This window comes from Macrotis lagotis, chromosome 3, assembly GCF_037893015.1.
Source record: "Macrotis lagotis isolate mMagLag1 chromosome 3, bilby.v1.9.chrom.fasta, whole genome shotgun sequence".
Classification (NCBI taxonomy): Eukaryota; Metazoa; Chordata; class Mammalia; order Peramelemorphia; family Peramelidae; genus Macrotis; species Macrotis lagotis.
Genome location: NC_133660.1, coordinates 274,305,337 through 274,328,947, shown reverse-complemented (window position 1 = coordinate 274,328,947; position 23,611 = coordinate 274,305,337). Strand labels below are relative to the sequence as shown.

The window sequence follows — 23,611 nt, the reverse complement described above, 5'->3', positions numbered from 1 at the left end:
CGTGGCCCTGGCCCTGGCCGGCCCTGACCGGCCCTGACCCTGGCTGTGACCCTGGCCCTGGCCCTGGCCCTGGCCCTGGCCCTCTATGTGTCTTGGCTGAGGCACCTAGATGACACAATGTATAGAGCGTGAGGCCTGGAATCAGACTGCGGAGTTCACATCCCATCTCTAATTCTAGCCGTGTGACCCTGGACAAGTCCCTTAACCACCCACGTTTCCCCTTTTGTAAAATCACGGTTCTTATCCTCCAGAGTCCTGGTGATAATCTTGCGGTAACAACTGTAAAATTCTCAGCAGAGTAATTATCACTGGTATGATTTTTCTGTCCCCCATTTCCTGAAGCAGTCCTTGGCTTCCATCACAACTCCCCAATGCTCTCTTCACCCTTCGGAGTTGTGGCTGTTCCATTTGACATTGCCTTCTGCCCGGGACTTCCATCCTTCTTCCTCCTTGGCCTCTTCTTTGGGGGTGCCCCTGCCAGTGGGGAGGGGAGGTTCTCACGTGACCCTGTGAGCCGCAGAGGTTCCCGAGCCCTGGAACGGCCTTTGGTTTTCCATCTAGTCCAGCAATAAGCCAGACTGGTTCCACTGCCCCTTCCCCAGAGGAGCTTCCCTCTAGTCTGGTGGAGGGAGAGCCTCGGTCAACTCCAAGTCTTCACCAAATAGACACTGATCATTTTGGAGAAAGCATTTGAGCCACTTGAACCACAGCTAGCCACAGGGGTCCTGGAGGAGGGGGAGCTTAAACTGGGCCTTGAAGGTAGCTGGGGCATCAGGAAAGAGCCAGAGAGGAGTGGGAGGGCATGCCAGGTATCAGAGACAAGAGATGGAGGGCACATGGGCACACAGGCACCTGTGTGTGTATGTGTGTGTAACAAACTTGAAGGTCAGTGGGGAGCAATGAGGGCAGGCAGGTGGACACCCCGATCCTGGGGAGCGGATCAAAGTGATCTGATCCTGAGATCTGGATGCTAAGCTGACAGATGTGTGGGGAAGGCTGGAGGCAGAGAGGAGGGATGGGCCCAGAGAAGGGGTTCAGCTTGGCAAGTCTGGGCTCCCAGGAACCTCTGGGGCCTCCAGGAGGAAGAGAGTAGGTGAGGCTTGTTCCCAAGTGCCACTGGTTCCTCCAGGTGGAGGGGAGCAGATGAGGCTCCCCAAAGCCTTTTCCTTGCCCCTTCCCCAGAGGGAAGGTCAAGAGCCCAGGAGGCTATGGACGGGGCTGGGGGTTTTTGTTGCACTCTGCTCTGGACCATCCTTGTGGCCTCTGGGGGAGGCTGCAGCTCAGTCTTCCCCACCTGGGATGTGGCAGCCTTACCCCTTTGGGTTTTGCCCTGGTGCCCCTGGACCTTCTGGCCTAAGTGCTGCCTCAAGTGTCCTTCCCCCCCCACCCCCCACAATTGTATTGATTTGTCTTGACTCACTTTCTCCTTGGCTTTTTATTTAGACAGGAAGGAACAGGCATCCATCAAGCAGCTCCAGTATGCCAGGCACCGACCTAAGGGATTGACAAAGAACATCTCATTGGATTCTCACAGTAACTGGAGGTTGGTATATTTGGATCCCCATTTTGCTTATGAGGAAACTGAGGCAGGCAGTGGAGCAGTGGATTTGAAGCCCAGAGCTCTCTGCACTGGGGTATCTGATGTGGGTAGGGAATGCCCCAGTTCTTTGTACTCAGGTTACTGAAGTGTGAGAAAGGTAGACACTGTGGTTGAATGATGTGGCTGTGGAGAAGGGATGCCCAGGGCAGGGGGAGCTGGCCACACTGGGTGATGCCCCATAGGCCTCAGCCTCCCTCTTCTGGCTTCCTCCAGCACTGGTTGGAGCCCCCAGGCAGCGATCACTGGTTTTCTCTATGGCAAGGGCTTGCCCCCGGGGGCTCCCAGGAGCCTCATGCAGAGCCCTCTTGTGCCCTTTGATGCCTTGTCTTCTGCTGCATTCTCTCTGGCCATGCTCCTTCTGGATTTTTTTTGAGGGGGACAAGGGTAGAGACCCCTTTGAGGCCTGGGGCTTCTTAGCCTCTTGGGGTGGGGGGCCAGGGCTGGTGGAGGTCAATTTAGGCTCAGGAATTCTTGACCTCTTGGGTCTTTGCCAAATTCAGCTTTTTGAAGCCTGGGACTCTAGTCTGTTCTCTTTTCAGTGGGTGGGGATGGTGAGACCAGAGTTCATTTTAGTTCCCTGGGGCCCTTTGGAGGGCAGCTCAGTGCTGCCTCCCCCTGACCAGCTGCTTGTCATCTTTCTCAGGAGGGTTGGACTTCTCCCATGAGAGAGCATTGTCTTGGTGGGACCCAGTAGACAGGCTGGCGTGCAGGGGCCTCCCTGGAAGGGCCCCAGTTCTTTAGACTCAACTTATGGCTCTGCCCCAGGCTCGGCAACATGGTGTAGCAGAGGAGCTGGCTCCTATATCTGCCTCCATCCTCTCCTTTGAGCCCCTCACCCAGGAAGGGCTGATCTGGGTCCCGGGCCTGGCTCCTCAGAACTGGTGCCTGACAACTATTTCTTGGTGACCTGTCTAGGCTGGAGGCGGATCCCACAGCAACAGTTTAAAGGGACTGTCCAGGATTTCCTGTGGCTACCATCCTGACCACCGGACCTTACATGGGATGGAGGGGCTTGGAAACATTGCCGGGTGGGCTTGGCTTGAGCCTGATTGTCGGGGGAGCTTTGCCAGGAGTCTGTGCCGGTGGCTTGCTCAATGGAGGGGATGACTGCACAGCTGACTGGCTACAATGGGAGAGTTCAGCTGGCAGTAGGTCTCAGTCCTGGAGCCCCTCACAAGCACTGGCTGCTGAGCAGGACTGTCAGTGGAGAGAGGGTCCAGCTTAGTACCCCAAGCCTGAGCGGCTCTCTTCTCATCTAGCAGGGTTCTGTGGCCTGGCCTTTCCCAGTCACGTCCTTGGTGCAGCCCCCACTATGAGAATCTTCCTGCTTCTGATTTGCTTCATCCTGGCCTGGGAGTTTGGTGGCACCACGCTGGCAAAGTCAGACCCCAAAAAAGTGATCTCCAAAACTCTTCAGGAGAAGGTAGGACTGTGGGCCCCAAGAATTCAGGAGCCTGAGGAAGGAGTCAGTCCCTCACCTGCCCCTCAAACATCCTCAGCAGCAGCTCCGGTGGCCTCCCCTGCATCCCCCTGGAACCGCCCAGACCTGCTAGGGAAAACCTACCTCTTTCCAGCTGTGTTCCCTTTCTTGGACACTCTCTAACTTGCTTTAACCCTTCTACTTTTGTCCCTGGATTTTTAAAAAGGGATTTTGTCATTATCCATCCCACTCTTTCTGATTTCAAAAGAACCTGGGAACTTGGGAAAACTGCTCATCTTCTGGTTGGGGCTGCCAGGGCTCCTGGGATAGGGAGGCCACCTGGCCAGGACCCCTTCCTGGGGAGTGACTAAGATGCTCCCAGTAGAGCTGTAAGGCTGCTTCTCCCTTTTACATGATCAATCAGGCAAACATTGATAATTTTTTTAACTAGTTTTTTTGGTGAGAATTTTTGTTCATTTCTTGTTGATTTTCCCTTTCTGTTTCCATCAGTCTAGGCACTTTCTAAACAGTCAGCATTTTCTAACTTACTTTATTTATGTTTAACATGCTTTTCTTTTAAAATCTTGAGTTTCACATTCTCTCCTGGACCCATCAAGAAGGCAAACCAAATGACTTCATGTAGATATGTATTTCCATATCAGTCATATATTGCCAAAAAAAAAAAAAAAAGCAAAAACCTAAGGCAAGTGAGACATTCCTATTCCATTCTGCACTCAGAGTTTCTCAGTTCTCTCATGGGAGGTGGGCAGCACTTTCTCTTCGTGAATCCTTTGTAACTGTCTTGGATCACTGTCTGGCTCCAAACAGGCAAGGCCTTCACAGCTGGAGCACAATCGGCCTTTCATCACAATTACATTCCCCAACTTGTTCAGTCATTCCCCAAGTGAGGAGCATTCTCTCGATTTCCAATTCTTTGAAACCACAGAAAAGAGCTGCTATCAATATTTGTATAGAAAGGTCCTTTCCCTTTTTCTCTGATCTCACTGGAATAGAGACCTAGCATTTCTAGATCAAAGGTATGCATGGTTTGATAGCCTGTGGAGCTTAGGGTCAAATTGTTTTCCAGAATGATCAGATCTGTTTGTAACTCCACCCAAAATGCATTGGTGTCCCAGTTCTCCCACAGCCCCTCCAACATTTGACATTTTCCTTTTCTGACATCTTAACCAGTCTGATAGGTGTGAGGTGTGGTACCTCAGAGTTGTGTTGATTTGCCTTTTAATCAATAGTGAATTAAAGCATTTTTATTTGAATATTCATAACTTTGATTACATTATCTGAATACTGTCTATTTGTAGCTTTTTACCATTTATCTATTGGGGAAGTTTTTAAAATTTGGTACAATTCATTGAGCTTGCCAGGCCTGGGTCTACAAAGCTAGACATGAGAGCTGCTGCCATCATGGGGCTTATGATCTCCTTGGGGAGATAAGTAAATACAACCATAGAGAACAGAATTTTGGACCCTAGCAATGGGGGGGGTGCTTTGGGGGTTAGGAAATACATTGTCTAGGAAGCAGGCCATGTCTGAACTAAGCTTTGAAAATAGGAAAGCATTCCAAGAGACCCAGGTGAGGAGGCTAGGCATTCTAGGTATGGGGGGACAGTGGCTACAAAACCATGGAGTTGGGAGATTGAGACATGTCCGGGCAACAGCGAGGAAGTCAAGAATATGGGGAGGGAAAGTAGGAGGAAGCCTCCCTAGAAAGTGTCAGATGGCACAAGACAAACTGAGACATTTGCTTTTGAGTCTGGTGGCTCTGGGATGAGGCTGAGGAGGGTGGGTCAGGCAAGGGAGGGGAGGGGCGAAGATGTGAGAGGGGCTAGAGGAAAGAGGCAAAGGGAGGAGGGAGTTGCTGCCCTCCAGGACCCTTTCTCTCTTCTGGACTCTACAGGAAGGTCCGCTTAGGAAGGCCCCGAGAGGCTGTGTATCTCTCTTGTGCTGCTGCTAGCCATACTTCCCAGCTCCTACTGGGGCCCAGGCAGCTGAGGTGGGGGCAGGGGGGGATGGAGGAAGGGGAAGCCCTCCTTCATGCAGCCCCTGTGGTCTTTGACTTGTGCCCAGGCCAGATGTGTCCTTCTGTGGGAGGAAAGTTATCTCAGACTCCCCAGATGGGCCTGCTGGGGATAGGGAGGAATGGAGCAGAGCCAGTGCTGACAGGGGACCTTTTCTGTCTCGTTTTCTGACCTCTCTTGGGTCAGACCCAGCCATCCACTCTGACCGTCCAAGAACGGGGTTTGGTGGTATCAGAACTCAAAGCTCAGGATGTGGTTCTAGAACACAACAGCTACTGCGCCTCAAAAACCAGACACAGACACTTCCCTGGACATGTCCTGGGCTATGTCACACCGGTAAGAATGCCACTGGATCTCTGGGGATTGTTTCCTCAGGAGATGCACATGGGGGGTGGGGTGTATAGGTGTGTATGCTGTGTGTGTGTGTGTGTGTGTGTGTGTGTGTGTGTGTGTGTGTGTGTGTGACAGAATAAAAGGAGGGAGCTGAGGGAGAGAGTTGTAGCACAAAGTTAAACGGACTGGAAGGGCCCAAGATCCCAGGAGGGAGAGGTCACTTTCCCTAGGGGAGACACAGCTCCTCTTCTGGGGTCCCAGGCTGACAGAAAGGAAAACTTCCCCCTGGGCCTGGCACAGAAGCTGACCTAGGGCTGGGAACAAGGAAACTGGAGTGGTAGTGGGCAGGGACCCTCAAGGGTGAGACGAGTCTGATCTGAGCATGCTCAGCAGGTCTGAGGAATGGTTAGTGGGTCAGGGCAGCTCCCCTGGGCCCTGGGAGATCTATTGGCTCAGACCCAGCAATTCTGGGGCTGGACTAGCTGAGTTGGGGAGGGCATGGGGGGAGGTGGATGCTAGCCATCCCTGACTTGGAGCCCAGGTACCCAAGTTCACTTTCCCCCACAACTTATTCCCTCACTAATCCACTTTCTGCCATGTCTGTCCCTTCTGATCTTTCTCCTTTTGCAAGTGGAACAGCCATGGCTACGATATTGCCAAGATTTTTGGGAACAAGTTCACAATGATCTCCCCAGTCTGGCTGCAGGTGAAGAGACGAGGCCTAGAACTGTACCAGATCTTGGGCCTTCATGATGCTGACCAAGGTACTCCCCCACCTGTCTACTGGGGGCAGCTGACTTGGAAGGAGATCTGGGCTTGCAGGCAGGGGCCCATGGTCAGGTCTACAACAGGGGCAATTTGGGCATAGGCCTGATGTCAGGGAGGAAGGAGGAGGGAGGAGGAAGAAAACACTAGGGGAGAGGGGAAGGATGATATCTGACATCCTTTCAGAAGGCTCCAGAGAGAGAGTGAGTATGTGTATGTGTGTGTGTCCACGCACACAGATCACATGTGTAATGTTTCGATGTGTCTATGTATATAGTGAGAAGACCACTTCTTCAGAGCCTGGCCCTTCCAGGTAGTGTTGGGACAAATTGCCAGGGCTGACCTTGCAGTGAAAGAGGAGGCCTTGAGGAGAGTTGAGGACCTGGTGGGGTTGAAAGAGTGAGATGTCCATCCCTGCCTCCTCTGTAGCTTCCTGCAGGGAAGGGTTGGGGCTGGTCTTCAGATCACTGAGATCCCAACAAACAGGGTATCTTGGAGGAGCCTTGGAATTGGGGATGCAGCAGCCTTGCCCTTCTGGTCCTCTTGATTTAGTGGCAGGCTCCTATAGGTGCTGTGCCAGGGTCTGTGAAATGGGTGATTTGCTGACCAGCATTGCCCCAGGGAAGTGGCAGCACCTGAGCCAGCCTTCCTCACTAGAGCTACTTCCAAGCTGCCACCATAAGTGGTATCACTGCCCTGAGGGTATAGGCTGACCTGTTTTTCTATTTCTTCTCTTGCTCTTCTAACAGACTGGATCAAAAGCGTTAAGAAGCAAACAAAAAACATACGCATTGGTGAGTAGGACATGGGAGAGTGGGGGTGCCTGGGTGAGGGGGAGCCAGGGGCTCTTCAACTGCCGTCAGTGTCTGCCCAGCAAGGCTAGAGATCAGGACCTTGGAGAGCACCTGCCCTCTGGTGGGCTATGGGCAAGGCTGAAAAGCCCAGGCTCACAGCCTCCCCAGGTGCTGGCTCCTTTTCTAAAGTCTCAGGAAGGAGGGGGAAGCTGGGAATGGTGGGAGGGAAGGAAGAAGAAGAAGAGAGAGTGTGTACACACACACCCGGCTGTGTGCATTCGTGGATTTCTGTTGCCAGCTTTCCTTTTGGGAGAATTGACTGGGCTGCCCAGGGTGTTTAGTGGGCATACTACCTCAAGCAGAGCCTCTCCTACCTTTTTCCTTTACCCTCTTTCCTCCTCCTCCTCCTCCTCCTCCTCCCTCTTCTTCCTCCCCCCATCCTTTCCTCTCTCCCTTTCCCTCTTCTTCCTCCACATCCTTCCTTCTCTGCTCCTTCCTGTTCTGGCTCCCCCACTTCCCCTTTTCCTTCTTTCCTCCTCTTTCCACCCTCTTCCCCTCTACTTTCTCTTCCTGCTCTGCTCTTCTTCCTTTTCCCCCTGCAGAGGCCCCCAAAGCCAAGCCCTTGCAAGGCAGGGCTACTGAGCCACTCTTCTCATTGACATGTCCTTTTCAGTGCCTCGGATCTTGTTTGACAAGTGGACTCGGGATGACTACATAAGTTTGTTTAGCAGTGAAGATGAGATAGAAGAGCTTATTAAGACCTTGCTCCAAGTGGCAAAGGTAAGTCTTGATATTCCAGGGTGCCATTCAAGCTGGCCCAGGGACTTAGATCCCAGCTTGCTCTGATGTGAACTTTTAGGCAGCCAATTCTTTAGCCAGCTGCATATTAAATAGAATCATTTCTTTTTTCTTTCTTTTTTTTGGGGGGGGGGGAGAAAGTGAGGCATTGGGGGTCAAGTGACTTGCCCAAGTTCACACAGCTAGTAAGTATTAAGTAACTGAGGTTGGATTTGATTTTAGGTCCTCTTGACTCCAGAACCAGTGCTCTATCCACTGCACAACCTAGCTGCCCAAGTCAGTTCTTGAATAAGAATCCCACAGTCCCGCAAACCTCTAAGTCCTACCTTCTACCACAGCCGCTGACCTCTCAAGAGCCTAATTCCTGTGGAAGTAGAGTCAGGATAGCAGAATAAAGAAGGGACTCATCTGAGCTCTCCCCAATTCCCCTCCAAACAATTTAAAAAGAATGCCTCGGGTAGAATCTGAAGGGTAGAACCAATAAATGGTCAGACTGAAATGATTTTCTAGCCCAGGCCAATGTAAGAGGTCAGCAGGAAAGGTATGTCTCTGTGGAATATTGATCAGACCTAGAGCCCAGTGCAAACTGCACATAATTCCAGGACACCATCAAGGCCTTGGAGGCAGTTTATCAGTGCAGTAGCAATGATGAGAGTTCTCAACCTACAACCAGTAAGGTTGTTGGGCAACTGGGCAGAAGGAGATTACAGGGGGTCCCTTGGCTGACACTGGGTGCAGGACCTTGATGATTGCCCATACACAGTTCTGTGTCACAGTCCCAGAGCTAAGAGGAACACTAGCTCAGCAGCTTTTATGGCCACAGGGGTTCAGGGGTTCTAGTCAGAGTTCCAAAGCAGGAATAAGTCCTTGTGGTGACTTATAGACCAGACCACAGACCAGGAGAGCAGTGATCATACTTCCCTTTAGACCATACTACCTTGGAAGAACTGAAAACCTACAGATCCTTCTCTTCAGAGAATAATTTGAATTGATCACAGGCCCAGAAAGAATTCCTAGAAGAGCTCAAAAAGGAATTTTAGAAATTCAGAGAGGAAGAAGTAAAATTGGAGAAAGAAAGGAGTATCACAAGAAAATTATTAAAAGGAAGAGGCACACCAAAAGAAAAATCCTGAAGAAAATAACACCTTAAAAAACAGAAATGACTAAATAGAAAAAGAAACACAAAAATCCACTGAAGAAAAAAATTCCTAAAAGAACAATTGGTCAAATGGAAAAGGTTGTACAAAAGCTTACTGAAGAGGATAATTTCTTTAAAACTGGAATTGGGCACATAAAAGCTAATGACTCCATGAAACACTAAAATAGAAAAGAATATAAAGGAAGAAAATGTGAAATATTTTATTGGAAAAATAAATTGACCACTGGATTGCCTGAAAACCATGATTTAACAAAAGAGCCTAAACCTCATATTTTAAGAAATTATCATTGCCCTGGTCATTAGAAATAGAAATTGAAAGCATCCACTGATCATCTCCTGAAAGAGATCCCCCCCAAATGAAAACCCCCAGGAATATTATAGCCGATTCCAAAGCTCTCAGGACAAGGAGAAAATACTGCAAGCAGCTAGAAAGAAACAATGCAAGTATCAGTCAGGATAACACAGGCTCTAGCAGCTTCCACATTATAGGGTTTAGACTGTGACATTTTGCTAGGATTACAACCAAGAATAACCTACCTAGCAAAACAGAATATATTCCTTCAGTGGGAAAAATGGATCTTTAATGAAACAAAGGACTTTAAAGCATTCCTGATGAAAAGACCAGAGCCAAATAGAAAATTTGACTTTCAAACATAAGGTTTGAGTGTAAAAAAAGAGAAATAGGAAAGAGAAATCAGAAGGGATTAGAGGTTAAACTGATTCTGTTCCTACATGGGGAGATGAGGTTAAACTGATTCTGTTCCTACATGGGAAGATGATACTTGTAACTTGTAAGAACTTCATCATTATTAAGACTGTTAGGAGTATAAATAGTCAGAGGGCATGGCTGTGTTTGATACAATTTCAAAAAAAGTAAAATTAAGGGTAAGAGAGGGATTCACTGATAGAAGAGGAGAGGTAAAATGGGGTAAATTGTCACCTCACAGAGGCTTGAAAGGAAGAGCTTTACAGCGGAGGGGAAAGGGAGGTGGGTGGCAGGAAATGCTTGAACCTTCCTCTCATTCGAGTAGAGCCGAGAACTCGTATCTTCTCCAGCAAGGGTTGTGTAACCTCCAACCTGCAACTGTATTGGCCTGGTGTTGCAAAGGCACCCACAGATGGGCTCAAAATTCAGCACATCTGGGAACATGTTAGAGGTGAATTAATTATTTGGCCCAATAGATTCCATGAATGATGTAATAAATATCCAAATGTCCCTTGTCAGAAAAAAGGTTCCCCCACCTCTATTCTATGAGAAAGGAGAAGGAGAAGGGGATGATAGAAGAGAGGACAGATTAGAGGAGATAGTGGTCAGTAGCAAAACAGACTTCTGAAGATCAACAGAGTTAAAGGGGGAGAGAGAAGAAACAGGGAGGGATACATAGTAATCGTAATTCTGAATGTAAATGCAATGAACTCACCCATAAAATAGAAGCAGAAAGCAGTGTATTAAAATCCAGGATCCAACATTATACTGTTTATAAGAATCACAGTTGAAGCAAAGAGACAAAATAAAAGTTAGGGCCTGGAGCAGAATCTATTAGGCTATAAGTGAAATAAAAAAATGCTAGCACAGCAATCATGATATCCAGATTCTTAAAGGAAAAGTTAAATATGCAATTTATACTAGTGGGTAATCTTAATTTTCTTCACAAATTATTTATTGTTCTTCTGTTTTGGTGAGGCAGTGGGGTTAAGTAATACAGTTTGATCAAATATCTGAGATTGGATTTGAACTCAGGTCCTCCTGACTCCAGGGCCAGTGCTCCATCCACTCCACTACCTAGCTGCTCAGAACTAGATAAATCCAACCAAAAAATAAACAAGGAAGTTAAGAAGATGAATACAATTTTTTAAAAGTTAGATATGATAGACCTCTGGAGATAATTTAACAGGAATAGAAAGAAATATATACCCCTTTCCCAGTGGTCCCTGGCATCTATACAAAAATTAACAAGGTACTAGGCATAAAAACTTCCCAACTAAATGAAGAAAAAGTAAATACATCCTTTTCAGATTATAATACAATAAAAATTACATTCAATAAAGGGCCATAGAAACATAGATTAAAAAATAATTGGAAACTTTAGTTCCAATAATCTAATGTTTTAACATTAGATTGGGTAGGTCAAAGAACAAATCAAAGAAACAATCGATGATTTCATTAAAGAGATTGACAACAAAAAGACAATTTAGGGGATATAGTCAAAGCATTTTGTAGAGGGAAATTTGTATATCTAGATACTTACATCAATAAAATAAAAGAACAGCTAAGTGAATTGGGCATGCAACTAAAAATATAAAACTAGGTAAAACTTTTTAATCACCAGTGAAACACCAAATTGGAAATCCTAAAAATCAAAAGAGAGATGAATAAAATTGAAAGTCAAAGAACCATTGATGTAAATAAATAAAATTTGAATCTAGGTTTATGGAAAAAACACCAATAATAAAATAAACCATTGGTAAGTTTTATTAAAAAGAAAAAATCAAATTACCAGTATCAGAAATTAAAAAGGGAAAATTGAAGCAATTATTAGGAATTATTTTGTCTAGTTTTATATACCAGGAAATCTGACATGGATGAATAATTAAAAAAATAAAAATTACCCAGATAACAGAAGAGGAAATAAGGTACTTAAATATCCCTATCTTAGAAACAGAGATTGATCAAGCCATAAAATGAGCTCCCTAAGGAAAATCCCCAAACCAGAAAGGAATTCTACCAATCTTTTAAAGAACAATTACTTCCAATGCTTTTTAAACTATTTAGAAAAATAGACAAAGAAGTCCCACCAAATTCCTTCTATATCACAAGCATGATGCTAATACCTAAACCAGAAAAAGCAAAAAGAGAAAGAAAACTATAGATCAATTACCCTGACAAATATTGATGCAACATTTTTAAATAAATGCTAGCAAGGAGATTATAGTAATGTATCACAAAGATTATGCACCATGACTACATGGTGCAGGGCTGGTTCAATATTAGGAAAACTATCAGTGTATTTAGCTATACCAGTAACAAAAGCAACAAAAATCATGATCTCTACAGTTTCAAGTACAACTCTTTCTTATTAAAAATACTGGAAAACATAAAAATAAATGGAGTTTTTCTTAAACTGATAAATAGGATCTATCTACTTCTGAAAATGGACAATACTCTTATGTTTTCCCAGACACCAATGGAGTCTACAGGGCTTATTCTTCCTCCCTTGTTTTTAGCATGATGTTTTCAGCAATGTTGTCAGACTCCTTCAAGGTCAGCTTACAGCACTGATGGTCACTTATTCAAGTTCAAAACCCTACTAGCCAAGACCGAAGTAGAGGGAGGGTTGGTACAGGATCTTCTGTTTGCATATGGTGGTACTTTCAATGCAGCCCCTGAAGCCGAGATTCAACAGAATGTGCTCTACTTGTGCTCAGTTTGGCTTAACAATGAACACCAAGATAACAGGTTCTCCACCAGCCAGCACATGGAACCATTGATTCCAGCAAATGGAGAAATTTTGAATGCTATGGATTAGTTTACTCACTTTGGCAGTATAGTGTCCAGGGATGTCCACATGGATGATGAGGTTGATACACATTGTCAGAGCTCGCTCAGTGATCTGACGGAAAGTGTGGGAAAGAAGAGGTATTAGGCTATCTACCAAACTGAAGGTCTTACAGAGTCTTTGAGCTGACCTCATTGTTGCAGATCTATGAAACCTGTACAGCATATCAGAAACATACCAGGGAACAGATTACTTCCATTTGAACTATCTTAGGAAGATCACCTGGCAGGTTAAGGTCCCAGACACTGAGGTCCATTCCAGGGCTAAACTGCCAAGCATTCAAACCCAGCTGCAGAGAGCACAACTCCGATGGACTGGCCACGTTGTTCAGATGTCGTATGTATACTTGCCAAAAGTGTATTTTATGGAGAACTCACACAGGCAAGTTTTTATGTGGCAGTCAGAAAAAGCAATAAAAGGACACACACAAGGTCTTTCTGAATACCTTGGAAGATTGATTTGGGATATGGTAGACACTGGAAAAGCACTTGCAGTAGCACTAAAGAAATGTGAGGTGTGCCAATTTAGAGACCTTGGCACCCCATTGTTCACCTGAGCTATTTGTGCCCAGCCTGTGATGGAGCCTTTGGAGCTCATATTGATCTTACCAGCTCCACTCAGACACACTGTGCTTTTCCCCCACGTAGTGATGTCATTCTGGTAACATCTTTAAGCATGAAGGACAGCAAACTATCAGCAAGCATTATATATAATAGGGACAAACTGGAAGCCTTCCCACTAAGATCAAGGGTGAAGGAAGAATTCTTATTATCACCAGTATTATTCAGTATTACACTAGAAATGTTTAGCTATAGCAATAAGAAGGAAAAGAAATTGAAGGAATTAGAATAGGCAATAAGGAAACAAAACTATTACTCCTTGCAAATACAGTCCTAAGTGAATCATTTCACCCTATTTGCTTCAGTTCATCTGTAAAATGAGTTGGAGAAGGAAATGACAAGGCACTCCAATATCTTTGCCAAGAAAATCCCAAATGAGATCACAAAGAGTCAAAATATGATGGAAAAACTACTAAATAACTAGAGACAGTATACCTGTCGAGACAAACCCAGAACCTATATGAGCACAATTAAATAACACTTTACACAAATAAAATTGCTGATGGGTAGGCTGAGTCAATTTTAAAAAATGACAGCTCCCTGAATTTATTTATTCAGTGGCATACCAATCAGATGACCATAAAATCCTAGAGAGCTAGGAAAAAAAACACAATTTTATCTGGAAGAACAAAGGGTCAAGAATATCCAAAAAATCAATGAAAAAATGTGAAGGAAGTGACCTAACAATGCCAGAACTCAAACCATATTATAAAGCAGTAATGATTGAGAGGGCCAACTGCGAGGCATTCATATTGTGCTGCTAGAGGCCAAATTCTTGAACCAAGATGGACTAGAGTAAAAGCATTGGCCAAGAATGTCTTCATTAATCAAGAACAAAAGTGGGAGGTTTGAAGATGATCAGGTATTGTCCTAGTTCTGACCATAAATGATGCCAACTAACAATCTGACAGCATTATTACCGTGACCCACCAGGCAGCTTCTGGGGAACCAACATCTTTGTGTTTTTTGGGGGGGAGCATAGTTGCAGAACTGAGAGGAATAGACCTTATTGATGATTAGACCATTGAGAGATAGATTAGCTATACCTATTATCAAAAGACTGCCAATTTGATAGTTCCATATTGATAATTAGACCATCGAGACACAGATTGAGTATATTTATTGTTGTGAATGTGTCTCCAAAGAATCACTGTAATGAAACACCATAGTGTCTTGCTGAAATGGGAGGGACCCACTTCCATAAGGCCAAAGGCCACAACATCTAGACCATCACAGAAGTTCTGTTTCCTATTAGATCAAACCATGGGGTAAAGATGGCTCTGGAACAGGCAGTGAGAATGATGTCTTTGCACATCACCCCCCCCCCATCAACATAATGTGCATGTCATGTTGTTTTTTTATTATGAAGTACAAGAATCGATCCATCAATCATCAAAACAACCTGGTGCTGGAGAAGAAATAGAACAGGGGATCAGTCAACAGATCAGGTGCACTATGTACAGTGATGAATGACCAGTGATCTAGAGTTTGATAAATGCAAAGATCCAAGCTTTTGAGACAACAGTTCACTATAAAATTGTTTAATTTGAGGGGCAGCTAGGTGGCACAGTGGATAGAGTACCGGCCCTGGAGTCAGGTGTACCTGAGTTCAAATCCAGCCTCAGACACTTAATAACTACCTAGCTGTGTGGTCTTGGGCAAGCCACTTAACCCCATTTGCCTTGCAAAAACCTAAAAAAAATTGTTTAAATTGCTAGGAAAACTAGAAAGTAGTCTGATCAAAACTAGGTATAGACCAGTATATTTCACGTCATATACCAAGATAAGTTCAAAATGGGGACATGATTTAGACATGATGGGTAATATCCGAAGCAAATCAGGGAAGTGCGGAACAGTCTACTTGTCAGCTCAATGGATAAGGAAGGATTTATGACAAAACAAGAGATAGAGAGTATAAAGGGAAGTAAAATAGATTGTTCTGATTATATTGCATTAAAGTTTTTTCACAAAAAACGTTTGCAGCATGATTAGAAGGAAAGCAGAAAATTGAAGGAAATTTTTTTTACAGTAAGTTTCACTGATTAAGGCCTCATTTTTCATGTGTGTGTGTGTGTGTGTGTGTGTGTGTGTGTGTGTAAAATCTATATAATCTATAACATAGAGCACTGATCCTGGGATCAGGAGGACCTGTGTTTAAATCTGACCTCAGACTCTTTACTAACTGTGATCCTAAGTAAGTCACTTAACCCTGATTGCCTCAAAAAATAAAAGGATAATTATGAGTGATTACCTAATTGATAGTCAAAGGATATAAACAGGCAATTTTTAAAATTATATAAATATTTTATTTTTTTCCAATTATTATAATAGTAATTTCTCCCAATCATTTTTTGCAAAGTTTTGAGTTTTACAATTTTTCCCTCTCCCTCCTTTCCCTCTCCCTTCCCCCCCCCAACAGAAGGCAATCTGATATAGTCTTTACATTTGTTTCCATGATATACATAGATCAAAATTGAATGTTGGGAGAAAAAAACATCCTTAAGGAAGAAAAAAAATATTAGAGGCAGGAAAATTATGTAATACATAAGACAACTTTTTTAAAAATTGAAGATAATAATCTTTGATCTTCATTTAAACTCCACAGTTTCTTCTCTGGATACAGATGGTATTCTCCATCATGGATCCCGTAAAATTGTCCCTGATTATTGCACTGATGGAGTGAGCAAGTTGGTCCACCAAGGTTGATCATCACCCCCATGTTGTTAGGGTGTACAGTGTTCTTCTGGTTCTGCTCATCTCACTCAGCATCAATTCATGCAGGTTTTTCAAGGCTTCTCTGAAATCCCATCCCTCCTGATTTCTAATAGGATAATAGTGTTCCATCATATAAATATATCACAATTTGTTCAACCATTCCCCAATTGATGGACATCCCCTCTATTTCCAATTCTTTGCCTCTGCAAACAGAACTGCTATTTTGTACATAATGGGGTTTTACTCTTTTTCGTGATCTTTTCAGGCTACAGACCCAGTAAGTGGTATTGTTGGATCAAAGGGGATGCACATTTTTATTGTCCTTTGGGCGTAATTCTAAATTGCTCTCCAGAAAGGTTGGATCAGTTCACAACTCAACCAACAATATATCAGTGTCTCAGATTTTCCACATCCCCTCCAACATTGATCATTGTCCTTTCTGGTCATGTTGATCATTGAACTGACAATTTTCAAAAGAAAAAAAATCTAGCTATAACCATATGCAAAAATGCTCTAAATCACTATTGATTAGAGAAATGCCAATTAAAACAACTCTGAGATAACAGCTCACATTTATCAGATTGGCTGGTAAAACAGAAAAGGAAAATGACAAATGTAGGGGATGTGGAGAAATTAGTATTTTTTGGTGGAGTTGTGAACTGATCCAACAAATCTGGAGAGCCATTTGGGCTCTCAACCAAAGGGCTATAAAACTGTTCATACCCTTTTATTCATCAATAGCTCTACTAAGTTGATAAAGAGATTAAAAGAAAGAAAAAGGAAAAGGGCAAATCTGTACAAAAGCATTCATTGCTCTTTTTGTGGTGGCAAAGCATTGGAGATTAAGAAGTTACCCATCAATTGGAAAATGACCAAACAAGTTGTAATATATGATTGTGATTGATTACCATAAAAAATGACAAGCAGGATGCTTTCAGAAAAACTTGGAAAGACTTAGATAAATGGAAGCAAAATGAACAGAACCAGGAGAAAATTGTAAAGGGTAGAGGCAATATTGTATGATGATCAATGGTGAATGACTTAGCTATTCTCAGCAATACAGTGATCCAAGGATTTATGATCAAAAATGCCATCCACCTCCATGGAAAGATCTGATAGATTCTGAATGCAGATTGAAGCAAAATTGTTTAACTTTATTTTTCTTGGATTTTTTTTGGCGGGGAGTGGTCTGTTTTTCTTTTGCAACTTAGCTAATATGAAAATATGTTTTGTATAACTGGACTGTATAACCTATATTCATTTGTGTTTTCAAAGAGGGAGAGGGAAGGAAGGGTGAATGTTTAGAACTCAACATTTTTTTTTAAAGAAAGATTTTATTTATTTTGAGTTTTACAATCTTTCCCCTAATCTTACTTCCCTCCCCCCACCCCCCCCACAGAAGGCAGTCTGTTAGTCTTTACATTGCTTCCATGTTATACATTGATCCAAATTGAATGTGATGAGAGAAAAATCATATCCTTAAGGAAGAAACAGAAAGTCTAAGAGATAGCAAGATCAGACAATAAGATACCAGTTTTTTTTTCCCCTGAATTGAAGGTAATAGTCCTTGGTCTTTGTTCCATCTCCACAATTCTTTCTCTGGATACAGATGGTATTCTCCATCACAGACAGCCCAAAATTGTCCCTGATTGTTGCACTGATGGAATGAGCAAGTTCCTCATCACCCCATGTTGCTGTTAAGGTGTACCATGTTTTTTTGGTTCTGTTCATCTCGCTAAGCATCAGTAGAACTCAACATTTTTAAAAATGCATGTTTAAAATTGTTTTTATATGTAACTGGAAAAAATAAAATATAAACATTTTTAAAGAGTCTGATTCCCATGGAAGGGTACCTTAGGGCTATATCCAGAGGAAGGCTTTGTCCAGCTCATTGGTAACCTGGACAAGATTGTGGAGTGTGGAAATATGCTGTTGGAATCCTCTAACAAGGGGGTCAAGATACTAGGTACAAAGAGTATGCCCACCTAATGTAGTTGCCTGTGACCAATCCACACTTAAAGAGTGTCTCCTTCCTTCAGCCTGGTTAGTGCTCCCACATTTGCTGTGGAGATTTCTACCCCTGCTTGATGCCACTGCCAGATGCTTGTCCTCTTCCCCTTGGTCTCCCCCATCATCTAGGTTAGTGACAAACATCTGCCAATCTCAGGGCTCCCAGCTCCAGTCCCAGGGCTCCCAGGTCACAATGTCAGCTCTAAAGAAAGTTAAAGAGAGGGGCGGCTAGGTGGCGCAGTGAATAGAGCACTGGCCTTGGGGTCAGGAGTACCTGGGTTCAAATCCAGTCTCAGATACTTAATAATTACCTAGCTGTGTGGCCTTGGGCAAGCCACTTAACCCCATTGCCTTGAAAAATCTAAAAAAAAAAAAAGTTAAAGAGGCCGGAGAAGACATGGATTGAACTCTTAGTTATAAGGAGAGATGGACTTGGCCACTAGGAGAGAAAGTATCAGGGGGCCTCAGCTCCAGGCTCTGAAGGCTTCTGACCTGGGGGGGGGGGTCAACAACTCTAATTGTTTATTCTATGGCAAGAAGAGGACCATGGGAGAGAAAGGTCTCTTTTGTCACTCCCAGGTAAAGAGTGATTGGTTGGAGGGGACTAAGGGAAGGCAGGTTGGTAGGGCTGTGAAACTACTTTGGGGTTGACTTAAGAAAACCAATTGGCCTCCATCTTCCAAGAGGCATGCCCAGTGACAGCTGCTACTCTCCTTTGTCTTTCAGAGTAAGCACTTTGATGGCTATGTGTTGGAGGTCTGGAGCCCCTCCTTGAAAGAGCAGCAAATGTGAGTGGGGGCATGGAAACCGAGGGCTTACTCTCAGGTGGCTGTTGCCAAGGGGTCAGTGCCAGGGTGGGTTCTGCCTGGGGGTCACTGTGGGAAGGCCCAGCACTGAGCACTAGAGGGTTAGATTGCCCTAGTTCAAGGGACTGAATTAGATAGGAGATAGTGGAGGAGGTGGTGAAAGTCTGGAAAGCTGAGCAGTGTCACACCCTAAGGTCTCTGGAGTGGTGTGGGGGTCTTCCAGTCCATGTAGGGCCAATTTCTCAATCACCAGGCTCTGCTTCAGCTCCTTGACTGTACCAGGTGCTGAGCCCAAAAAGACAAAGAATGACCCAATCCCTGCTCAGGAGACACTAGTGGGGATGGGAAGCAATGCCTTCTTTCCCATCCCTAGGTATGACAAGGTAATTTGGCAGGGGGACAGTTTGACTGGATTGCAGGGGGAGAGCAAGTCAAGGCCAGGGAAATGAGAGGGAGGTTGGAATCAGATGGTAGAAAGGGGGCAGCAGCCTGCCAGCTGGTTACCTCTGAAAACAGGGCAAGAGGAAAGGGGTTTGAGGTGTGGAGGAAGAGGAGAGGGGCCTCAGACTTTCCTGGAGAGAGAAAGCTCACCCAGGGTGTGTGCTTGGAGTCCTGGGCTGGGGGTGGGGAGGAGTGGAAGTGGGCAAGAAAAGGACAGCCTTTGTTGTATCTTTGCTAGCATTGCTCCCCAACCCCAGGTCTATTATGGAGCCCAGCCCCAGACCAGCTCCTATAAAGGAATGTGTCAATGGGAAGAAATGACCACCAGAATAGAGCAGCCTGAAGCAGAGCAGAGGGGAGCTGAAGAGATCCTAGAACTAGAGCTGTTCTCTGTCTCTAGGGACGCTCCAGTGGGGATGTTTGGAGACAGCCTCAACCTGGGCATCCATCCTCTCCCACTTGTTGGGAATCTCCATGTCCTTTGTCCAGTCTTTTTTTCCCCTTGGTTTTTGCAAGGCAGTGGGGTGAAGTGACTTGCCCAAGGTCACACAGCTAGGTTAAGTGTCTGAGGCTGGATTTGAACTCGGGTCCTCTTGACTCCAAGGTCAATGCTCTGTCCAGTGCGCCACCTACCTGCCCCTATTTGTCCATTCTTTAAACTATTGGTGGAGCCTGAGACCTCTTCCAACTGGGAGGCCTCTTGTTCAGAGGGACATTTCCAAGACAGAAAGTCCAGAGCCCATTGCTGCTACCCCTGCAGCCTCTGGGATCACCTCAGACAGCCCAGCATGCAGTGGCAGCCTCTCCATCCTGGTTCCCATCCCATCTCCCTTTCCAGGATTATGTCCTATCACTGTCATTCACACAGTCTCGACTCCAGCCAAACCTGTCCAACAGACATGTGAACAGATGGAAAGACAGACAGACAACTCAAATACATGTCTCTTCCATGCTTACCAGAGACTGCTAAGTGCTAGGGACACAATCATTGTTTGAAGATGGTTCTTGACTTTGAGCTTAGGATCTGCAGGGAGGACCCTTAAGGAGGAATTGAACTGGGGGCCGAGGCAGGCTGGTTTCCTGTAGGGCTCAGCTCAGGTGCCCTCCCCCTACGACTCTGCTCACCTGTTAGTGTGCTCTAACCTCAGAATAACCTGTGGTTTTCAAAATGTCAGTCTTAGGGTGGGGGGGGGGCAGAGATGGCCTGGCATGCAGTTGGTGCTTAATAAATGCACATTAGGTTGAATTGGTGAAGTATGACATGGATGAATGAAGGAATGGCTGTTAATGTCTTTCTGCCAGTCTTGGGGTATTAGTGGGGACATGCCACAGCCAGGTAATGATGTGGTCCTGGAGGTCACAAAGGGCTTAGGGCTGGCTCTACAGATCCAGAGATTCTCCGCCTAGAGATGGCACTTGAGGCTTCCATGACCAGAGTTTTCCCCTTCTCTCCACGAAGAATAAGCCTCCTGGGCCATCTCTGTCCATCCCTGGGTCCAACCTCACTGGATCCCATTAGAAGAGGACCCCATTACATGGTGGCACTTTGGGTTGGTGGGGGCTCCTCAGGCTTCTTGCCTGGCTCAGTTGCCTCTTGGTGAATGCTCTCCAAAGATCTGGTTAAGGTAGCCTCCCTCTCCTGACTTTGGACTAGAAAGCATTCCACTTGGCCTTGGGAACATTCCCTCCCCTGGGCCCTCTCAACCACCATTTTGTTTTAGTGGTTGCATATATTTTGGTTGATTCTCCCCAGGGGGCTGACAGAGACCACCTTTCATTGGACAGATCATCATGACTGCCAAGAGTTAGAGAGCATTTGCTGTTCTGTCAGACATGGCGCAACCCTGGAAGGTCCCTCAGCCTGGCACTTTGTCCACTTTTATCCACAGAGGAAGAAACTGGCTGAGAGAAGGGAATGTCTTACCCAAGGTCTCCCAAGTCCTAAGCATCAGAGACAAGATTTGAACTCAAGGCCAGGGCTTTTTCTGCTGTACCATACTGATCAGTTTTCAGGAGAACAGGGAAACTTTTATTTTTCTCTTTGGGTTCCCAGCCTCTAGTTTAACCCCTGGCCCATGGACTTGCCTGGCAGACCCTGTCTGGAGGCATTGCCTCCAAGACTTCCCTGAAGTCTGGACTGTGGACCCTTACCTGGGCAGCCACCAGATGGCTCCCGAGACTGGCTTTCCCTGCCCAGCTCCTCCTGGCTGTCCTTGTTCATGGAAGGCCAAGCAGCCCTTTCTGGCTTGTTTTCTCCAGGATCCTTCTGAAAACAGTGTGCCCCTCTTTTCCAGGGGCGCCCCTTTCTGGGATTGCCCTTGATCTTGGGCTTTGGCCCTGTTGAGTTGTGGGCCCTTTGGAGGCTCCTGCTTGTGCCCCTTTGTCAACCACCCCAGCCTGGTCATGCTTTGTCTTGAGAGCCGACTGTGGTGGCAGGGCCCCCATCTCCCATTTACAGCCGCTTCAAGGTTGGCAGAGCTATACCTCCCTAACCACCTGAGGAACATGGGGGGAGCCCTTTCCCACTCCATACCTCCATTTCCTCTGGTCACATGCCCTCCGAGGTCCCTTCCAGGTCCTATGACCTCCATTTACAAGAGAAAGAACTGGGACCTAGGTCTTGGCAGCTCCTTAGAGAGCACCAGCCCTGTCTGTGTGACCTGGCAAAAGGGCAGGCTGTGCCAGGATGCTGACTCTGCCAGCAGGAGGCACTTTCATCCTGTGAGTGAGGTTCCTCCTGGCCCTCAGCACAGACCCCACCCGAAGCCCTTATTCTTCCTCTGGCACCTTCTGACAGTTGCCTCAGCCGTGTTAGGGGCTAGGGGCTCTTCTAGATGGGTTTGAGGGTCTAGAACATAGATACAAGAAGGCCTTTACCAAGCTGTAGCAAGGGCCCAGGGAGCCCTTCTCTGCTCCCCTCTAGCAGTTCAGTCCTGATGGACAGGCCTGTCTGGGACTCCTGGACCAGAGGATTGCTGCCCGGCTGGTCCGGCAGGACTGCTGTGGGATTATTTGTAGAGAGCAGCAGGATGCAGAAAGGGCAAAAATCGCCATTTTCCAAAAAGACAGAGAATCTTGTGGTTCTGCCCCAAGACAGAGGAGAAGCAGCCTGACTTCCCACAGGGCAGGCCGGACCAGACAGATTCCATTTTTGATGGGGCCACAGAAGTGGTCAATGGGCTGGAGATGTGCCTTCCTATGTTCCCACCAATCATCTGGTCTTGTCTCAGACCACTCTTGGGTCTGTCCCCCGCAGCTTCATATCTGCTTGCCAGGAGGTCTCTGGGGCAGGGCCTTCCTGTGACCACTGGACATTTTTACCAACGATGGCATGCTCATTAATTTTGTAAGATGACCCCAAGCTGAGAGGAAGAGCTAACTGGCTGTCCACAGCTCCAGGATCCAAAAGCTAGGGATGCCAGCCTGACCAGCTTGGGCACTGGACTGCCTCAGAGAAGTCACAATTTAATAGAAACCAATGGAGAAACTGTGGCTTGGGTTCAAAAAATCAACTTGACCATAGTGCAGCTGGAGAAGGGACTGCGAACTCTCCCTGGGTCAGTGGTGTGGCCACCGCAGAAGCCAGTGGGGCTCAGGCTCCATTAAAATGTCCACAACCAGGCAAGAGCTGATCCTGCTGCCCCCAACACTCATCCAACTTGGGCTGAGGATTGTGTGTGTTTGTGATTCCAGCTCCAGAGTTTGGGGAGGCCATTGTGGGGGACAGCTAAGGCAAGAGAAGACTCTGGCCTGGGGAGGAGCAGGGGAGACCACTTGAGGCTTGGTAGGAGATGGGGGCTTGTCTAGACAATCCTCCATCCTGGCCCCACCCTCCCCCAAAGCACCAGCTCCTCGCAGCCCTGCTATGATGACTTTGGGAAGAACATGAGAAGAAAACGTCTGCTCGGGGCGGCTAGGTGGCGCAGGGGCGGCTAGGTGGTGCAGTGAATAGAGCACCAGCCTTGGAGTCAGGAGTGCCTGGGTTCAAATCCGACCTCAGACACTTGATAATTACCTAGCCGCGTGACCTTGGGCAAGCCACTTAACCCCATTGCCTTGAAAAATCTAAAAAAAAAAAAAAAGTCTGCTCACCCATCATAACTCATTTCTCTTTCAGGCCTTGGGCATTCAGGGAAACAGCACCACCAGATACGCAGTGCCCCAACAAGTCATGAATTTCAGGGAGTACTGGTGTGGAGCCCAAAAGGAAAGGAAGGGAGCTTGAGAGTCTGAGTTGTAGAGTGGGCAGGGAGCACCAGGACTTTGGGGCCTTCTGCCCTGACTGGTCACAGGCTGGGGAGGGATCCAGGCCCAGCATGCTGTGGGACAGTCTTGTCTGTCATGAAATGGCCTGTCAGAATTTCATGGCCCGGTGCCCCCCTGCGGCCCCCATGACCCACCAGGAGCCAGGCAGGTAGGGTGCCCATGAGCGCCACTGAATTGAAGGGGAGATGGCCCAGGCCCTCATGACCATCCCTGGCTGGCTTGTCTCACAGCTCGTTCTCTGGCTTCAGGCTGGGAAGGTTGCACACCTGGGCTCCTGAACTGGCCTATTTT

The 23,611-nt window shown here is 46.2% G+C and overlaps 1 protein-coding gene across 6 annotated transcripts in view; it reads left to right on the top strand.

Annotated features, from left to right (window-relative positions):
• Positions 1-23,611, top strand: part of CHID1 (chitinase domain containing 1) — a 67,234-nt gene that overhangs the window by 4,946 nt on the left and 38,677 nt on the right. For 4 of the 6 annotated variants that reach the window (XR_012477232.1, XM_074230765.1, XM_074230766.1 and 1 more), the window contains exons 2-8: positions 1,444-1,543; positions 2,860-3,023; positions 5,243-5,392; positions 6,021-6,153; positions 6,904-6,948; positions 7,622-7,728; positions 18,534-18,595. Coding sequence is in view for 5 of the 6 variants with exons in the window: in XM_074230765.1 (XP_074086866.1) it covers positions 2,913-3,023; positions 5,243-5,392; positions 6,021-6,153; positions 6,904-6,948; positions 7,622-7,728; positions 18,534-18,595 (608 nt within the window). In the remaining variant the exon portion in view is untranslated. The remainder of the gene's footprint in view (positions 1-1,443; positions 1,544-2,859; positions 3,024-5,242; positions 5,393-6,020; positions 6,154-6,903; positions 6,949-7,621; positions 7,729-18,533; positions 18,596-23,611) is intronic. The other 2 variants (XM_074230763.1, XM_074230764.1) reach the window with 2 other exon arrangements.